The sequence below is a fragment of the Lepidochelys kempii genome, chromosome 7, assembly GCF_965140265.1.
Source record: "Lepidochelys kempii isolate rLepKem1 chromosome 7, rLepKem1.hap2, whole genome shotgun sequence".
NCBI lineage: Eukaryota > Metazoa > Chordata > Testudines > Cheloniidae > Lepidochelys > Lepidochelys kempii.
In genome coordinates this window covers 82571743-82591419 of record NC_133262.1, presented here as the reverse complement: position 1 = coordinate 82591419, position 19677 = coordinate 82571743, and the positions used below count along the sequence as shown (strand labels likewise).

Genomic DNA, 19677 nt, shown 5'->3' with positions numbered 1-19677 from the left:
AAGGGACAAACTGTGATGGAAACAGAATTTTTAAAATGCCAAGCTATGCAGGCAGGGTACATTCTGTCAACTGATGACATCTCCAGTACTGTAGCTCCTTAGATGTGACAAGCACTACAGCATTACTGCAAGCCAAAGAGAAAAGCCAGGACAGCACAGCAAGACAAGATGGCCAGGGCAGGCAACACTAGAAAACCTCTCTTCCCCCCTTACTGCGGAAGGGAACCCCTTACTGGGGTTCTTACTATGGTAGTCCAACTCTCCAATCTCAAACCAGGTAAGAGTCAAAGCACTTCATAGCCTTTTCAAAATAAGAAGCACTGGAGCGCCAGTCTGGTTTGAGCATACCCATACACCTGCTCCCTGTGCTGCAAATCAGGCCAGTGACTGATGCTCCATCTTTTAACAGATCTCTCCTTTTCAGATGACACCTAACAAGAGAGTCCAGAACACTATCGGTGGCCAAACTCCATCTGAATGCTGAAATGATTGGCCGAACCTATCAGTGGTCAGTCAGTTACAACGAGGGTATTATGAACTTTATTGGTTCGAGTGTCATTTTCTGCACCAGCAATGATATCAACAAACAAATCTATATCTAATACAATGGCTTAGCTGCTAAAATGACAATCATTTGGGGCTGCTAGCCAGGATGCAGGACACCATAAATGAACATTCAGGTTTGTTTCTCCCAGAAAAAGCCAGAAAAATAGGAGTAGATGGGTTGAGAGGTCAGCTAAGAAGTGTAGCATGAATGAAAGCGGACTCTGGAAGCTTTAACTTACACTGGGCTTTTTTGAGGAGACAGCAGGAGACACTTGTCGTTGCCATCTCCATCCCCCCTTGGCTTTACCCACTCATTCTTGTGGCTATTCACTTCTCAGTTTACTGACATCAGAAATTGTACACATGGAAAGTGTGTGTGTGTGTGTGTGATCATTCTCTTCAATTACTATGAAACCTCCAGTTAGATCATCAAACGCACAGTCTACTGAGGACCATTCCGCCAGCCAAAGTGATTAACTATACAGCAATACACAGAGCACACCATAGAGCTGACTCAGCTCCTTGGATTGAAATGTCAAAAGAAATATATTCATATCTATCAGTACAAAAGGCTGGCTGTGCCTCAAATTGACCTATAACAAATCTCTCCCCTTGTATCAGCAGATTATATTTCTTTCACATTGTGACTCTTTGGAGACTACAAACCTGGAAAAATACCAGCACTCAAGGGCTACTGACTGAGACTACAAAATAGCCCTTTTATCACTCGTAGGTTGCCATGTACTTAACTAGCTGTAATCAAAATAATTTACAAGATCCCACAATGATAAAGGAAATACTACAGACAGCAGCAAATATGAAACTTAAAAGGGATTTTTTTTACAAGACTATTCAGTTCAGAAGAACCAAAAAGTGGTTTGCATGACATTTCTACTTACTAGACTACATTAAACACATAACTAAAATAAGAGCTAATCTGATTAAGCCTTATTATGGTCATTTCAGAGAGGACACTGCAATTTATAATCTTTTGCAATTGAGAGCACCAGTACCCTCATACACAACAAGAAAGCAAAGGAAATCAAAGAGGCTTCACTTTTGTAACATCATGCTCAGCTGTCCAGATGAGAGATAAAAAGAATTATAATTAAACAAAAGAGTATTACAGTTCATATAAAATGAGTTGTTACAGTAATAATACATTATACATCTATATATTGTCTTCCAAGTGGAAGTGCTTTCCAAACTATACATACCACCACTAAAATGTTGCCCCCACTAGGGTTAGCCAGGTGAACAACAAGCAGAGAGCTCATTAAATTACAGTCCAGGAAGAGGACATTTTAGCCAAGGACACTGGTGCAAATTTAGGGTGACCAGGTTTTCAACCAGAACACCTGGTCGAAAAGGGATCCAGGCACCTCCGGTCAGCACCGCTGACTAGGCCTTTGACTGTCTGGTTGGCAGCGCGATGCAGCAGGCATATCCCCCCTCCAGCATGTCCCCTCTCTGGCTCCTACCCATAGGGGCAGCCAGGGGGCTCTGCACACTACCCCCAACCCAAGCACCACACCCGCAGCTCCCATTGGGAATCACAGCCAATGGGAGCTGTGGGGACAGCGCCTGCGGACGGGGCAGTGCACAGAGCTGCCTGGCCATGCCTCCACATAGGAGCTGGAGTGGGGATATGCTGCTGCTTCTGGGAGCTGCTTGGGGTAAGCGCTGCCCGGACCCTGAACCGCTGAGCTCCCCCGCGTGCCCCAACCCCGTCCCAGCTCTGATCCCCCTCCTGCCCTCTGAACCCCTTGATCCCAGCCCAGAGCCACCTCCTGCACCCTAAACCCCTCATACCCAGCCCCACCTCAGATCCCACATCCCCAGCAGGAGCCCTCACTCCCCCCCCCCCCCCCCGCCAACCCACTGCCCCAGCCCTGATCCCCCTCCTGCCCTCTGACCCCTCAGTCCCAGCCCCACCCCAGAGTCTGCACCCCCAGCCAGAGCCCTCAGATACCCCTGCACCTCAACCCCTTGCCCCAACCCAGAGCCCTCTCCCGCACTCCGAAACCCTCAGCCCCAGCCCAGAGCCCCCTTCCACACCTCAGCCCTCAGAGGCAGCCCGGTGAAAATGAGCGAGTGAGTGAGGGTGGGGAGAGCAAGTGACAGAGGGAGGGGAGGATGGAGTGAGAAGGAGCAGGTTCTCAGAGGGGGTGAGGCAGGGGGCAGGGCAAGGGTATTTGGTTTTGTGCAAGTTGGAAACCCTATACAAACTCCTGCTCTCAGGCAAACAGCCAGGGCCACCAGGAGGACACAGGCCCTGCTTTTTAAATTCTAATTCAAAAAGATCCCCTACTGTACACGGTGAGTTTTGTGGAACTCCATGCATTGTCTTGGAGAAGATGAAGGGCAACCTGACAGGATTTAAACCTGTGGTTCCAAGAAGTATAGATATATTGTATGTAATTGTTAGACTGCTAAACTATCCACCCTCACTAAACGCCCGAGTGAGCTGAAACCACAAAATGTGCACCAATGGCTCAGAGCACATCTTTACAGCATAAAAGGTATTTTAATACATAAAAACTACACAGGCAAATCAAGTGCATTAACTAGCTATTAGCTATGCTTTTATGAGTATGAAAGCACAGTCAGGAGTGTCTTTAATTTATATTGTACGGGAATTACTGTACCAGATTAAAAAATAAAACTAAACCAACGAACTATAGGAGAGAGAAATGGATTGTTAGGCAGAGTAACGAAGTGAGAGATACATGCTTACAATTTTTGCTACCATCTTTATTACTACTGGGTTTATGATTTTTTCCAAAGTGTCACTTTGACTCATACACAAGTCCTCCGAAGGATTCATTTGGCTGGAAGTTTGCAAATCAGTATTTTTTTAAGGGTTAATGTCTAATTGGAAGGAATTTACAGATCTGAGAGAGTTAGGGAGCTAGAGTAAACTTCAGGAATAAGGAACCCAGCAGAAAAACAGCTAAATGTGTATTGCTCAGACTCAAACACTATTTCAGTAGGATGTTGAGTATAAAGATCAATACAGAAATCAGGTTTTAAATTAGCTCTAGCTCTTTAGACTGACTTGGAAGAATCTCTAGAAACTTTGGGCCTGATACTGCACAACTGAAGTAAATGGGAATTTTGCCCGAGACTTCAACAGGAGATTAAATGAAATTTACTTATATAAAAGCGAAATATGTCTGTATCTGACAGATGGGGAAGGATAAAAGTCTGAATACACTAACATGGAAAATCTCAAAATAAGCTCTGCCAGCTAGACATGAAGTCATCATTCACAATTCCTCCACTAATCTGAATGGGATTTAAGAGGATAAATCTTTGAGGTTAACGAGCGCTAGTAACCAATCCTGTTCAGAAGGTCAATGGAACAGCTATTCAGGTAATTGTGAAATTGGTTCACAAATTTAAAGGAACCACTAGCATAAGAATCAGTCAAAAGCATTTAATCATTAACTACCTGAGTGCCTATCAGTTTCCTCAGATGCCCTTGTAGAAGTACAGCACGAATTCTGCCACTAACATACCACCACTGAAAATTTTAGTCATGTTTACATTGTCATACAAGAACTAAGGAAATGGATCTAATTCTGATGATCTTTCCAGCTTATTTCTTTCTTTACCAGTATCTAGATAGACTAGAGAGTATCTAGTCATTAGAGTACAGTTATAACTACCGTTCCTACCTCTCTTCCCAGTTTAAAGCCCTCTTGACAATTCCTTTTAGTTTTGAGCCCAGGCAGCTGGTCTCTTAATATATGTAGGGCCTTCTAATAGTTGCCTTATTTGTTTATCTTATGACTTACTTTTAAAAATCATATTTAACTGGCCTTAACCATCTAACTGCGCACACCACTAGCCCAAGTAATAAGAATACACATTTAGTGTTTCCTGTGCCCTCTCTCCTCTATTTTTTCCCATTGTTTGCAGCACCTGCTTGTGGAATCTTGCCATAAATTAGACTTAATTCCCTTTAGGGCAGGGACAGCCTTTCACTATGTATTTGTACAGCACCTAGCACAATGGGTTCCAATCCTCATTGAGTTCTCTAAGGGTATGTCTACACATACCCTTAAAGCTGCAGGTGCAAATTTCATATCATGGAGACATCTGACCAAGCTAGCTTGCTAAAAACAGAGTGCAGCCACAGAGGAGCTAGTCACTCCAAGAACGTACCCACCCAAGATGCTAAGCATGTACTTGAGCAGTGAGACCCTCCTGCCATTCATGACACTGGTGGCTACACCCTACTTTTAGTGTGTGCTAGTTCGATCAGCATGATTAAGTGATAGGATTTGGGAATCACTCTTCCTCCCATCTCTCTTCATCCAATCCGCCACAGGATTCTAAAGAGGCAACGAACGTAAATGTCACCTCAAGCATCCCAGAAATGCTTAAGAGTCCCACAAGACCAAAAAGCCATGTGGTAGCCACTGTGGCAACAGGGAGAAAAATCATGCTCTGGCCAGTCTCTCATTGGCCTCTGAGTTAGGGGCAGAAAGGGAAGCAGCAGAGGATGCTGGAGAGCAGAGGATGAGCAGTCTTGTGAAAAGCTGGCAATTGCCCAACTCCTCCACAGAAGCTCCTCCTGCTGCTGCCATGGGGCCAGGAAAAAAGTTGATAGATTACATGAAGCTACCCAAATCCCCAACTTCTGTAGCACATCTTGGAGCAACAGGGTGCCCAGATAGCAAGTATGAAAAATCAGGATAGGGGGTAGAGAGTAATAGGCGCCTATGTAAGACAAAGCCGCAAATATCAGTAGAGCCCTAGCAGACACAAAAATGTGGATCTGCATCTGCCAGAATCAACCCACGATCCAACCTGCAATCCACTAGCTGTCTTTTCCGTGTAGCTGCACCAGCAAGCTGTCTCATAAGGACAAGCGACTGGTGGGTGGGGAGAGGAGAGAGTGGAGATGAGCAAGCGGGGAAGCGTGTGTCTTGCAGGGAAGAGGCAGTGCGGAGGCTGGGGGGAAGGAGCATCGCATCACGTGCTGCTCCCGGGGGCTCGCGAACGACGGCAGCAGCAGTGCGTGTTGCCTCATAGCGGGGCAGGGGGTGTGGCGCCAGGGCCCACCTGCTCCAATCCCCACAGCTGGGGGAAGGCCCCACTGCCGAGGAGCCGGCAGGCGGGAGCGCAGCCAGTGCTGCCGGGCCAGGCCATGATGAGGATGCTGGTGCTGCTGAGGGGTCCAAGCCGCTGGACGGGAAGCAGCGCAGCGAGCAGGTGCTGGACGTCCCCGACTTCAGCCTGCTGCCCAGCCCCAGCCACTGGCTCCTGGCCCTGAGCGTGTTGTGCCCCCCAAGCTGCCAGAGCCGGACACTGCGGGCCAGGCGTCACTGGTGAGCACAGCCTTGTGTGATTGTATCCGCATCCAACCCACTATCCACAAAAATAGTCCACGGACAACCACATCTGCGGATATCCGCAGAATTGCAGGGCTCTAAATATCAGGACTGACCCTATAAAATTGGGATATCTGGTCACCCTATTGAGCAACACATTTGGAAAGCCACCCAGCTGATCACACAGGGAGTAACAGGCAGCAGCATTACCCTTTAGCGTTTTTTTGTCACTGTTTTGTTTAAAAAACAAAAACAAAAAAAAAACATACAACCAGCCACCGGTGGAATGTGGGGCTGGGGGTCAGGAGAATGGCAGAGCCACCATCAAAATTTAGGGAAAGTGATAAGGAGAGAGTAGAGCTGTATGTGTTAAATGTATACTGCAGACTGTCCATGGGTCTACCCATTTCTCCTGGTACTTTTCCACCTGAAACCTCCCAACAGTTTTAACACCACCTCTCCACAAAAATCGTAACATAAATCAATTTAAAAATGTACATGAACATCAATGTATGCTTTCAGATAAATCCCGACCCATTCAATCTAGCCAAAGTAATAAAACACACAACTTTTTAAACCTTTGTAATAGTAGTAGTGTAGATCAAATATCACTATAACTGTTATACAAATTAATCCCAATAATTTGAGTGATCATCAGATGATACTGTATATCATAACTATGTAACAATTGTCATCAGATCTGCAAAAATTAGAGGATGGAAATCCCTTTACAACCATTTCTTCAACTTTTAAAAAATGGACTTTGAATTTTCTAAATGGCAATCTTTACATTCTTCAATGGCTCCTCCTTCTTATGAAGAAATAAAAGAGAGGTAGCAAAAACTGTATTTGCCCAACAATGAAAATCCCATAATGTGTGTTACAGTGGAGCAGAGTATTTATATATATGTAAAATATTCTCTGTAATCCCATTTCCTGACCATATAGTAAATGCTTCTCCACAGGCAAATTTGGTATTCCAGGAACACAGGAGATTGAAAAAATTACACCTACCCGGTTTCAAACAGCATTCACCACCAAGTCACATTTATCTGGTGATAAAACACTTTGCCACCTACAGTATATATATTTTTTTAAACACACTACAGTCCTCATACTCTTTCATGCAAGAGTCCTCTTCCAGGCGGATGAATACTTGGTCCTGTCACCAATCTTTATCTGCTTCTAGGCACAGCCCTACATTTCAATTGTAAGGTAGATTGAGCTAATCATTTATAAAGACTGGGAGGTTTTTCAGCCCTGTTCCCATACATTTTCAGAACATGGTAAGACACAGAAATTGGTTTAGAACTGTAAATTCAAACTTAGCAGGAAGTGACTTGTGCAGTGAAGGCTGTATTCTAGTTCCCTTGGATAATTATCAAGGCTGCTTATTTATTCTTAATATCAATAAGAATTAGAGAGTTCAATACATAATTTTGAATATTAAAGCATTAATAAGATTTTTCTTTCTACACTTCTTTAAAATGATAATGTAAAAGATCTAATATTTTAGATAAGTATCCCTGAGAAAAGAAACCTACCCGGGTTCCAGTGCCATGCATGATATCTTCTGGTGTGTTATAAATCTCAGTTTCCATTTGTACTGTCTGCTTTTTCTCATGAGAGACCTTCACTCGCAGAATTCGAAAATAAGATCCACCAAGATCCAATGCAATGAAATCTCCTTTCTCTATTTGGAAGACAAGATTCAAGTAATCAGAATTGTTAAATGGCTCTGACCTATGAAACATCAATCTATGTACAAAGCATAAATACATGTACTATGCTTATGGCAAATAAGTTCTATCTCCAGCATGCCTATACACAGTATGTCAAGCTAATTCCCTGCAATTCAACCTAAGATTACTGCCATAGCAACACTGAACATCAGTGATGTCAAGTATATAATAGTGTGGCTTATCCAGAGAGAGGGCAACGGAGTAGTGGTCAGCAATCAGGGATGGGTCGATCCAGTTCTGTGTGGACTATCGGAAGCTCAATGCTATCACTGTATCTGATGCCTACCCCATGCCCAGGCCTGATGAGCTCCTAGACAAATTGGGAGGAGCTTGATACCTTACCACCATGGATCTTACAAAGGGCTACTGGCAAGTGCCACTGGATGCAGGGTTCAGGCATCATGACTAAGCTCACCAGACTCAATGAGGAAGATCTGAGGAGCAAGCTGAAAACATCATAAATCTGGAAGGAATGGAATCATGATGTGTGGAAGATTAAAGAGTGTTTCTGTGGGGGAGGGCACAGACTGAGAGGAAGAGTCTTTCCAGGGGGACCTAAAGTATTTCTGGGAGAAATCTGAAGTTTTGGTGCATCTGGATACAATTTAGCCTTAAATCACTCCAACTTACACTGGAACACAGTTAACTATAAACCAAGAAAAGAAAAGGAGTACTTGTGGCACCTTAGAGACTAACCAATTTATTTGAGCATAAGCTTTCGTGAGCTACAGCTCACTTCATCGGATGCATACTGTGGAAAATACAGAAGATGTTCTTATACATACAAACCATGAAAAAATGGGTGTTTACCACTACAAAAGGTTTTCTCTCCCTCCCACCCCACTCTCCTGCTAGTAATAGCTTATCTGAAGTGATCACTCTCCTTACAATGTGTATGATAATGCTTATGCTCAAATAAATTGGTTAGTCTCTAAGGTGCCAAAAGTACTCCTTTTCTTTTTGCGAATACAGACTAACACGGCTGTTACTCTGAAACCTATAAACCAAGAGTTTCATTCATGGGAGCTAAATTTCCCTGAAAACTACAGTAATGCAACAGATGTCAGACAGAGAGAAGTCATACTAAAAACTGTCTCGACAAACCGATAGCTGTCACAACAGACGAGTTCAAAATTTGTGACTTCTGCTGAATCTGACACAGATACAGCTGCCTAAAATGATCTCCTCCTGCAAACCAGGGAAAATATTAGGACATTTCCGTCCCTATCTCAAAAGGAGAGGAGACGGGTTTCAAAACTTCGAAGCCAATTCAGTTGATCATCTACCTCAAGAGCAGTTCAAAAAGCCTTAAGAATGTGACCCAGTCATGCTACAGAGACTGGCATATATCTGAAAAGGTCACACTTTCAGTGCTTGTTTTACTGCTGTGTAAATATACTTGACTGATCCAGGTGATGACACTTGAACTGTCTTGTCTTATCCGACAATGGAACAAACCAGGACAGTGATCATTAACGGTTTAAAGAAGAGATAATGAGGGAAACACTTACACAATCTTTATAACAATGAGCTACAGGCCAGTATGTGCAATACATGAACACTGAAGCCCTTGAGCCACGCTCCTCCTCCCCACCCACACACACAGAAAAGCCAATGGATTTTAGAAGGCTGTTTCCAGCTTAGCAGCACAGTTAAGGTAACACTGCACTTTCTTGTGTTCTCCCAAATTCCACCTCTTCACTGATTTGTCACTTTGGTTAAACTTCAGAAACTACATATACATATGTGGCTCGATTGAAGTCAATGAGAGTTTTGCCACGGACTTCTTCTGGACCAGGATTTCACTTATCAAGAGTAACAGAATAAATCCTTTGCCACATATTATACCATTCATTGCAGTTAGCACAGACCCAATTGCACCACTTGTCCTCATTACTATGATGCCTCACGGGATTCAATCCTTGATCCATATAAATATCTATCTCACCTTTCTTTTGAATTCAACCTCTTGTATAATTCCTATGAAGGAAATTCCCAACTCCCTTGACATTGCTTGTTTCAGCCATGTGTCTGTCTAAAATCAATACTGATGCACTTTTAACTGCTAAGTATCATCCCTGAAACTTCATTATCTCCAGCTTCTCTTCAACTCAACTCTCGCATCCATCTATATGGTCAAGAATCTAATTTGACTGACCCCAAATCTTTGTCCCACAACTCATGTGTCTGTAATTTGCCTACTGCTACCAGAACTTACATCTGACATTATTCTGACCACTCCTCTGTAAAAGCTAGTAGAGTCTTATTTATACTTCCACCTCTCCTCATCTGTCCCGCTTTGATGTTATGTGCACAGAGTCTTCCAGAAACCTGCCTACTAAGCTTCCATAGGCAGTGTAACTTTCAAGAAGGAATGATCCCACTGTGACAAAGTGTGATAGGACTACATCAAATTGTGAAATCTGTTTTGTACCTGTGTTGATATATTGGCACTATAGCTGCATTAGTTCAAACTTGTCCAGGGGCAACCTACTCTGCTGCATTCCAGGCAGTTGCCCTGCCTAGGAAAGGCATTTGACACCTTGCTGAAGACTGGTGAACACAGAACCCCACAGTTTGAGCGCATTGCACGGAAAAAAGGCCCTATGTAAGATGGGATTCTGCTCTGTGGGGACTGACCACCACCACACATAAGGAGGACTTGCAGGAGAGAGAGGGCAGGAGGGACTCTGCCCCATCTGAAACACTGAGCCCGCGTCTACATTACGAATTTATGGTCGGTAAAACCACGTCACTCAGGGGTATGGAAAAGGCACATCTCTGTATAACTGTGTTGCTCCAACCGAACTCCTGATGTAGACAGTGCTATGTCAACAGGCGTGCTTCTCCTGTCGCAATAGCTACCACCTCCTGGAGAGGTGGAGCTCTCCCATCAGCAGAGGTAGCATCTTCACTGAAGCACTACAGCAGCATAGCAATGTTGACAAGCCCTGATGAACCACAGACTCACGTGAAAGGAGGAGCTCAAACTAGGAGAGGGGGCATGTCAGGACTTGTTATTTTCCAAGTGCTATAACTCTCAAGTGTTTTAAGAGTAATGGCTTGTCTACACTGAGCGTTAGTACACGGCAACATGGGTATAAATCTATGGCACACTAGCATGCTGTGCACTAACTGGCTATGTGGATCCTGCTACCACACACTTTCTCCCTCTAGACAAGGCCTCAAATGACTGTGATTAAGCAGGTTTCAGAGTAACAGCCGTGTTAGTCTGTATTCGCAAAAAGAAAAGGAGTACTTGTGGCACCTTAGAGATGAACCAATTTATTTGAGCATGAGCTTTCGTGAGCTACAGCTCACTTCATCGGATGCATACCGTGGAAACTGCAGCAGATATTATATACACACAGAGATCATGAAACAATACCTCCTCCCACCCCACTGTCCTGCTGGTAATAGCTTATCTGAAGTGATCATCAAGTTGGGCCATTTCCAGCACAAATCCAGGTTCTCTCACCCTCCACACCCTCACACACAAACTCACTCTCCTGCTGGTAATAGCTCATCCAAAGTGACAACTCTCCAAGTTTAAATCCAAGTTTAACCAGAACGTCTGGGGGGGGGGTAGGAAAAAACAAGGGGAAATAGCCACTCCCAGTCTCTATTTAAGCCTAAATTAATAGTATCCAATTTGCAAATGAATTCCAATTCAGCAGTTTCTTGCTGGAGTCTGGATTTGAAGTTTTTTTGTTTTAAGATAGCGACCTTCATGTCTGTGATTGCGTGACCAGAGAGATTGAAGTGTTCTCCGACTGGTTTATGAATGTTATAATTCTTTACATCTGATTTGTGTCCATTTATTCTTTTACATAGAGACTGTCCGGAAAAAAAGGGGGCGGGGGGTGTGAGAAAGCCTGGATTTGTGCTGGACATGGCCCACCTTGATTACCATGCACATTGTAGGGAGAGTGGTCACTTTGGATGAGCTATTACTAGCAGGATAGTGAGTTTGTGTGTGTGGTTTTTGGAGGGGGGTGAGGGAGTGACAGAACCTGGATTTGTGCAGGAAATGGCCCACCTTGATTATCATGCACATTGTGAAGAGAGTTGTCACTTTGGATGGGCTATTACCAGCAGGAGAGAGAGTTTGTGTGGGGGGCGGGGGGGGTGGAGGGCGAGAAAACCTGGATTTGTGCTGGAAATGGCCCAACTTGATGATCACTTTAGATAAGCTATTACCAGCAGGACAGTGGGGTGGGAGGAGGTATTGTTTCATGATCTCTGTGTGTATATAATGTCTGCTGCAGTTTCCACGGTATGCATCCAATGAAGTGAGCTGTAGCTCACGAAAGCTCATGCTCAAATAAATTGGTTAGTCTCTAAGGTGCCACAAGTACTCCTTTTCTTTTTGTGATTAAGCAATTCCTCAGCTACACTTGGGTTCCTTGCTTTTCTGCCACACTGTTTCTCAAGGGGTTAAGTGAGTGAAACCAGAGTGCCCACAGCCTAGAGGGAACTATGGAGGGAGCATGTGTAAGTGACTCGGGGAGGTCAGGAGGTCTCACGCTGGTTTCAGCATCTAGGGTGGCTGTATAGAAGTTTTCCATATCTCACGGAAGGATGTCAGACAAGGGGGCTGACCCTGGGAGCATGCTCTCTAGAGTCCCAGAGCTAGAAATAGTGACTAGACTCTACCCAGACCCAGTTGCTTTGGAAACATGTGGGGCCCAATGACTGGATCCACTTGCAACAGACTGGTGACTGTACAGGGGATTACTGGGCCAGTCTGAGACACCTACCAGCTGTCATTTTCCATCCTGGAAATTAGGAACTCCTAAAGGGGTAAGTAAGTTCCCTACAGAAGTTGTTCAAGTTCTCCCAAGTTGCAGCATCTAGTATCAAGCAAACCACCATATGCGAGACATCAAAAACAATTCATACATAAAAAATAAACTACAACTGGTAAAGTTGAATATTAAAGACAAAATTTATAATCTAAGTCTCTTCTAATACTTTTACCACATAACTTCAAGCTCTCTTTTTCTGCTGCCTCAAACATTGGGCTGATCCTGTTTTGTTTACTGGAAGAAAGCTCCCTTAGTACTTTCACATGTATTTTAAAACTACACAGTTTTAGAAATTATTTAAGTTGTGCAAATGAACATAATTTAAAATCTGAACATAGCCTCAAAATTCTTCATGTAGCTTCTTTTATCATATTTAACACAGTAAAAAGGGTTTTCATAGCTGTCTCAGCTGTCACAGAATCGAAGTTAAAGTATTCACCCCGGTCACCTCATTAAATGAAATACCTGAATAAGCCATAACATAAGAAAACATCATTTGTCTGGTACAAGCCATTACCTTCAATAATGAATGATAAACAAACACTAGAACAGATGGTCCTTTTTCAAGCTTAAATGCACCCTGGAATATACTTCAAACAAATACTGCACTTCAGAAACGTCTATTCCGGCAATAGGTAACAAATTAACACATTTGTTTGCAAATATATTTGGCTCTCCTTACAAACCAAAAGTTTAATAAGAAATTCAGGCTTTTCAGTTTAAAAAAAAAAAACATTCTATGAGTATATTAATGTTTCAGATTTAGATTATTTCACAACTTAAACCTAAGTAACAGCCTTTAGTCTAAGTTTTGTAACACAAAAATGCAATTAAGCATACCAGAAGTTAATTCATAAAGATCTTTTTGTAAAGCATTTTAAATAGCTTCAGATGCTTTCCTGACCATTATGGCCAAGAACATTTCTGCATTCTCAAATTAATGACTTCAGAATTTTAAAAAATAATAATAATTCTAAGAACATCTCCAAAGTCTTTAAAAGATATTACTCAAAAGGTTTATTATTAACAGAATTTCTTCAGAATATTAAGCTTTCATTCATCCTTCATGGTTTGGGATTTACAGCTAATTCATGCACTGAAATTATTGTCACTAAATTTTCCACAGTTGTTACAAGATTTAACAATCTTGTAAATCTTGTTAGCAAGATTGTTCCCACAGGACTCTATTCTGATCTTAGGGTTTGTCTTCACTACTGGGGAGATCGACTCTGCAATCGATGCAGCAGCGTGTGTCAATTTAGTGGGTCTAGTGAAGACTCACTAAATCAATGGCAGAGTGCTCTCCGGTCCGATACTCCAGCTCCCCGAGAGGAAGGCAAGTCAATGGGAGAGTGTCTCCCGTTGACACAGCGCAGTAAAGACACCGTGGTAACTCGACCTAAGCTACGTCGACTCCAGTTACATTACTCACATGGCTGGAGTAGCGCAACTTAGGTCAGCTTACCCCAGTAGTGTAGACAAGGCCTTAGATACATGTGTGTCTGGTCTGAGTGCATTAGGTTCTAGGTCCCAGAAATCCATGAACTGCTCAATATTTTCCCATTTCCAGTTTCACCTGGTGCCGCTTTTTATTGGCTCATACAATGGGTGAGTTATGTCCAACATCTTTTACCAGAGTCTAAACAGAGATATAACAGCCACTTTTCCATGACTGTGGTAAAGGATTTTGTACAGAAGAGTAAGGGCAAAAATCTTCATTCAGCATTCTATTATTAAAAATGAAAGGGGCACTCTAGTCTCATTAGTTCAATACTGGATTTTTCATTTGTGGAGAATGTAAGACACATGACGGACAATGTATTTGCAATTTCAGGAACACAAACACCAATAGTTACGTACAGAAAATATTGTATTTTTCATATTTTAAGTCAGACATGCATTTTATACAAATATTGAGCAGCATAATCATTTAATTTTTCAATTATTATCCAAAGATAGATACTAAAAACCTACACTACTTCAAGAGTGCACAGTCTACTTCTGTGTCTGAACTAGATATAGACTGCAAGCTCCTTGGAGAAGGCTGGTGTCATCTTCTATGTTTGTACAGCAACACACGTACTATCACCACTTTCTTTGTGCACCAATGAAGTCAATGGGAGTTTTATTATCACCAATTTAAATGGGAATAGAGTTGAGCAATAAAAGCACTTCTTGAATAATATCTGCCGTTTCTTTTTGTAAGTCATGTAATATTTATGATGAAACCAATATTTTAATTCATTTGTACACTCCTGATGAGGGGAGACACTAAATTTTACATTTTTCCTGTCTCAGCTCTGCCTAAGGATTGGATTTTAATGTCACTATTTTATTATATTTTGTTTTTTATTCCAAGTTAAGCTGTTGTTTATGAAAGTGAGACGCTAACAGCACTGCCTGGAACCAGGCTTGTTGCACCAGGTCCAACCCCGATGGTTTCTAAATCTTGACGCCCAATACCTCCCACCTATTCCAGGCCTAGGCCATCCTGCAGCATGCTGCATTGTGCCTAAAGGTCTCCTGGTTCTGTATTTATGTCTTTTAATAATTCATAATGTTATCTGTTTCACTTACCAGTATGTGTCACGGTTTTTATCTAATAGAGACTGAGTGTTGGTGAGATAGGGGATATATTTGTGCTTGCCTGGAAGAAGTGAAGATGCAGGAAAATCTGAAGCTCAGGGTCAGCAAAATGTTAGAATTGCCATAGGGCACCAGGAACATACATTCTCTGCAGCAATGAACAGGAGAACAGAATGCATGGCCAGTCACAGCCATGTCATTCCTTCCTTCTTAGGCCAACATACAACTCAACACATGCACATAGAGTGAAATTTACTCCCTCTGTAGAAAGTCTAAAGTATTTGGGTTCAGTGTGGTAGCATGCAGAGGGAGTGGAAAAATGAAATCCATTCCATCCCATTCATAGCCAGAGTGCAGAACTCCTGAATCACCCCTCTATGGCAGCCATATACTCTCCATATCTGTTGCATGAGACATTGGGGCTACTGAATCTACATAAACATGGACCCCCAACCCAGGATCACTCCCACTACCCTGGCAAAACCCATTCCCGTAGCAACTATGCATGGTCACTTCACCAAGGGTCTGCCACAGCAGCTTCTATGTCTGGCTTAAGCGGATAAATGGCTTTGGGCTGGCAATCCGCACACTAGTAAATTTCAACATAGTAGCCAACAGCACAAAAGTGAAACTGGGGGACTTGAAAAATATGCGTAACACAGTTCTCTAATTTCAAGCATAAAAAATTAGTATTAAGCTACAAGAAGCGAAAGCAGAGCAGAAGCATAAAAGATTTCCACTCACAATACAGCCCAGTGTTTCACTGCCTAATATTAACTTTTTGGTTTTAACCCAACTGGTTCTCCCAACATGACTGCACAACTATGCTGCAAACAAAGATTTAAATCTACTGCAGAAATGCAGTGTAATTACTAACTCATGTATATTAAATAACGCAGAGACTGAAAATGAATCACTGAGAGAATTAAAATAAGGGCAAAATCTGCTACCAAATACCAACGCACCATCTCCTTGGGTTGTGAAGGATATGTGGTATTTTTAAAAGACACTCACTCATATGTCCACCTTTAAAACCCCTAGTCCACTATACACCACTGCTAATCGGTTAAAAAAAAAAAAAAATCTGTAATTTTACCAACAAGAATTTTGTAATGAAAACAAGGTTTTCAATCCGACTAACAGTGTGGGAGTGTTGATAGACAGAATACCTAGAAAGAAGTGTAAAAAAATCTCTTCCAGGTTTAATGTGACCCATTTTGCATAGGTCTGTAAAGAAATTATGCAAGTTAGATCCATGCATTGGAATGAATACATGCATATGAGGCTTTCCAGAAAGTAAAATGCTTTGTTTGGTTTCAGTAGTGTTTAAAAAGACATTTTCATGCAGTGTCTTACATTAACACATCACACAATATTCTAATCCTTACCTGAGCCATCAGGAATTGACCTTACAAATGTAGGAAGCATTTTTACTGTGGCTGTTGGATTGAAGTCTCTAGAAAGACCGTTTTGCATCTCCCTCTTGAAGCGAGCCATAATATCCACCAGTGTTTCATCAGAGAGCCGCATGGAATAAAGATATTTATCAATCTGGAAATAAAGAAAATAAAAGTGAAGTTAAAAGAAAAGGAGTACTTGTGGCACCTTAGAGACTAACCAATTTATTTGAGCATGAGCTTTCGTGAGCTACAGCTCACTTCATCGGATGCATACCGTGGAAACTGCAGCAGACATTATATACACACAGAGATCATCTGTGGGACACCATCATAGGGCCTAATCTGTGGGACATCATAGGCCTAATCATAGGGCCTAATCTGTGGGACACCACACCGGGACACCTGTGGGACACCATCATAGGGCCTAATCACATCAGCCACACTATCAGAGGCTCGTTCACCTGCACATCTACCAATGTGATATATACCATCATGTGCCAGCAATGCCCCTCTGCCATGTACATTGGTCAAACTGGACAGTCTCTACGTAAAAGAATAAATGGACACAAATCAGATGTCAAGAATTATAACATTCATAAACCACTCGGAGGACACTTCAATCTCTCTGGTCACTCGATTTCTGACCTAAAAGTGGCAATTCTTCAACAAAAAAACTTCAAAAACAGACTCCAACGAGAGACTGCTGAATTGGAATTAATTTGCAAATTGGATACAATTAACTTAGGCTTGAATAGAGACTGGGAGGGGTTGAGTCATTATACAAAGTAAAACTATTTCCCCTTGTTTATTCCTCTCCTCTCCTTCCCCCCCACTGTTCCTCAGACATTCTTGTTAACTCCTAGAAATGTGCTGGAAATGGCCCACCTTGATTATCACTTCTAAAGGTTCTCTCCCCCCCCCCCCCCATCCCACTCTCCTGCTGGTAATCGCTCATCTTAAGTGATCACTCTCCTTACAATGTGTATTATAAACACCCATTTTTTCCACGGTCTGTGTGTATATAAATCTCCTCACTGTATTTTCCACTTTATGCACCCAGTGAAGTGAGCTGTAGCTCATGAAAGCTTATGCTCAAATAAATTGGTTAGTCTCTCAGGTGCCACAAGTACTCCTTTTCCTTTTAGCAGCAGTGGATAAACGAGCCTGCCTTAGATAAGGGAATGCAAATTTGTCTGTCTGCATGGCTTGACTGCAAGTTAAAGACAATTAAAGTAAAATTGCACATAAGGTAAACAAAGCAATCAAGCTAACAAGTAGCAGAGGAAACAGCTCGATGAGCACACTGAGGGAGGGGACATACACACCAGATTCTGAATTTTCAGGAGGTTTTCCTGGCTCTTGAGACAAAAAAAATGGATTTTGGGAAATATAAGGGGAGCAAAAATACATTCTAGCTATCCATCCCCTGGCGGGAAAGGAGGCAGCACTGGATCCTCTTGCCTGGAAGGCTAGAAATGCTGGTAGCTTGATGTAATTGAGAAATCATTTTAGCTAAAGACATTGCTTGCTAAAATTAAGGTGTAGGCACCAGAAAGTGTGTTATTTTTGTATTGTTTGTAATCCTTTCCTATCTTTTTAATTCTTCCTTGGTATCACCTAAATCTGTTTCTTTATTAATAAGCTTATTCTTGTTTTATTACAAAGTCAGCCCAGTGCAGGGATTTCAGCCAAACTAACAGACTGGTGTGTGCTCTGGCTCTTTGGAGGTAGCAAACTTAATTTCTGTGAGTGCTCAGTGAGAGGGAATGGACACTGCAGACAGACATCCCTGGAGAACTCAGGAATTGGGGATCACTTATGCAAGGCACAGTTAAAACTGGCAGAGTCTCAAGGTATTTGCTAGTGAAGCAGACAGACTGGTCTGTCTCCAGCAAAGCGCTCTCTTATTAAGGTAGTGAGGTAACAGTGGCTTGCAGATCTGGGCTCCCAGAGTAGAGTGACACTAAGGCATTTAAATACATTATGCAACAGTTCCAAAAAGCTTTTGAATCTGAATTCTTCATAATTTTGTGGAGCATAGCTCAGAATGAATCAAGGGTACAGTGTACACTACTCTCCAGTTCACCAGAGTATCTACCGAGTGCTACTTCCCCAGAAGCTACAGGATCATAGACTCTATTATACACATTTTGCAGAAGGCTGACCTGACATAGCAGGGCTGTCTACAGCAGGCTCTGAACAAGGTTAGAAGGCTCAAACAGATCATTACTAGTTTGGTTAACATTTACAAAAACAACATGCAGAAAATCTTGCAAGATCACGGATCACATCCAAACTACAAACATAGTGCATGTCCAGTCTGGTTTTGAATCCAGAATGGCACCAAAACCACTGGGACACATTTAGAACCATGGAAACAAACCCAATACCAAAGAGGTACAGAGATTTGAATTCAAGATTCCAGATTTGGATCCTTTCTAGATTCAGGTACACACTTCTCCGAATACAAATATCTGTGTATTACATTATTCTGCACAGAAATATTAATGAATAAATCTCTGCTTTGCGTCTTTTAAAAATCTTTTCCCTCGTCCACAAAAGCAACTGCCCCAAGGGCATGAAATAAATCCCCAACAGTCTTCAAATTAATTTTTACAATTCAGCAATTACAATATTTATCAAGCTGAGCAAGAAAATAACCAGAAGAACTATTCAATAGCTTATTTGATTAGAAAATATCCAGCGAGCAGAGTCCTCATTTCTCTGATTCTCTCCCAAGAAAAAATGAAGTAGTGCAGTAAACTACAGGAGCATTCAAGGCAGTGATAACTTTGACAAAGACATAGCACAATTTTTGCATTTCCACACAATAAGGAAAACTTGCATTTCAACAATAATAGACCCAATTCTGCCCCAAGTCTATGATAGCTGCACACACAACTGCTGGAAGGATTGAGTCCACTGTCCAGCATGCAGCACTATATGGGCGTCTGCTCCCATCTGGTATGCCAAAGATATTATCTGTGCAAACATTCCCCAGAGCAAGAGATGTCAGGAGACAACAGCAACCAAGACAGCTAGACAAACTAGAGGCATTTGCCATGTGATCACAAGATGAAATGCATCAAAGAGCAACACATTCAGACTTCTGTGGGAACCATAAAGGAGTCAGTCTGGCTAAGCTTCATCCACCCTGCAAGACTCAGGGTTACAAAACTTCCTGGCCACATCTGCACACAGCTACACATCACAAGAGCGCATTGCCAAAAAGCAACAGAAACAGCCGTAATTA

General features: G+C 42.3%; 1 protein-coding gene across 1 annotated transcript in view; it reads right to left on the bottom strand.

Moving 5' to 3' along the window:
• The window catches only part of HK1 (hexokinase 1), a 68033-nt gene that overhangs the window by 37999 nt on the left and 10357 nt on the right, over nucleotides 1-19677 (bottom strand). Inside the window, exons 2-3 of the mRNA XM_073353512.1 lie at nucleotides 16413-16575; nucleotides 7433-7581 (exon numbers count right to left, since the gene is read on the bottom strand). Of these exons, the coding sequence (XP_073209613.1) occupies nucleotides 7433-7581; nucleotides 16413-16575 (312 nt within the window). The remainder of the gene's footprint in view (nucleotides 1-7432; nucleotides 7582-16412; nucleotides 16576-19677) is intronic.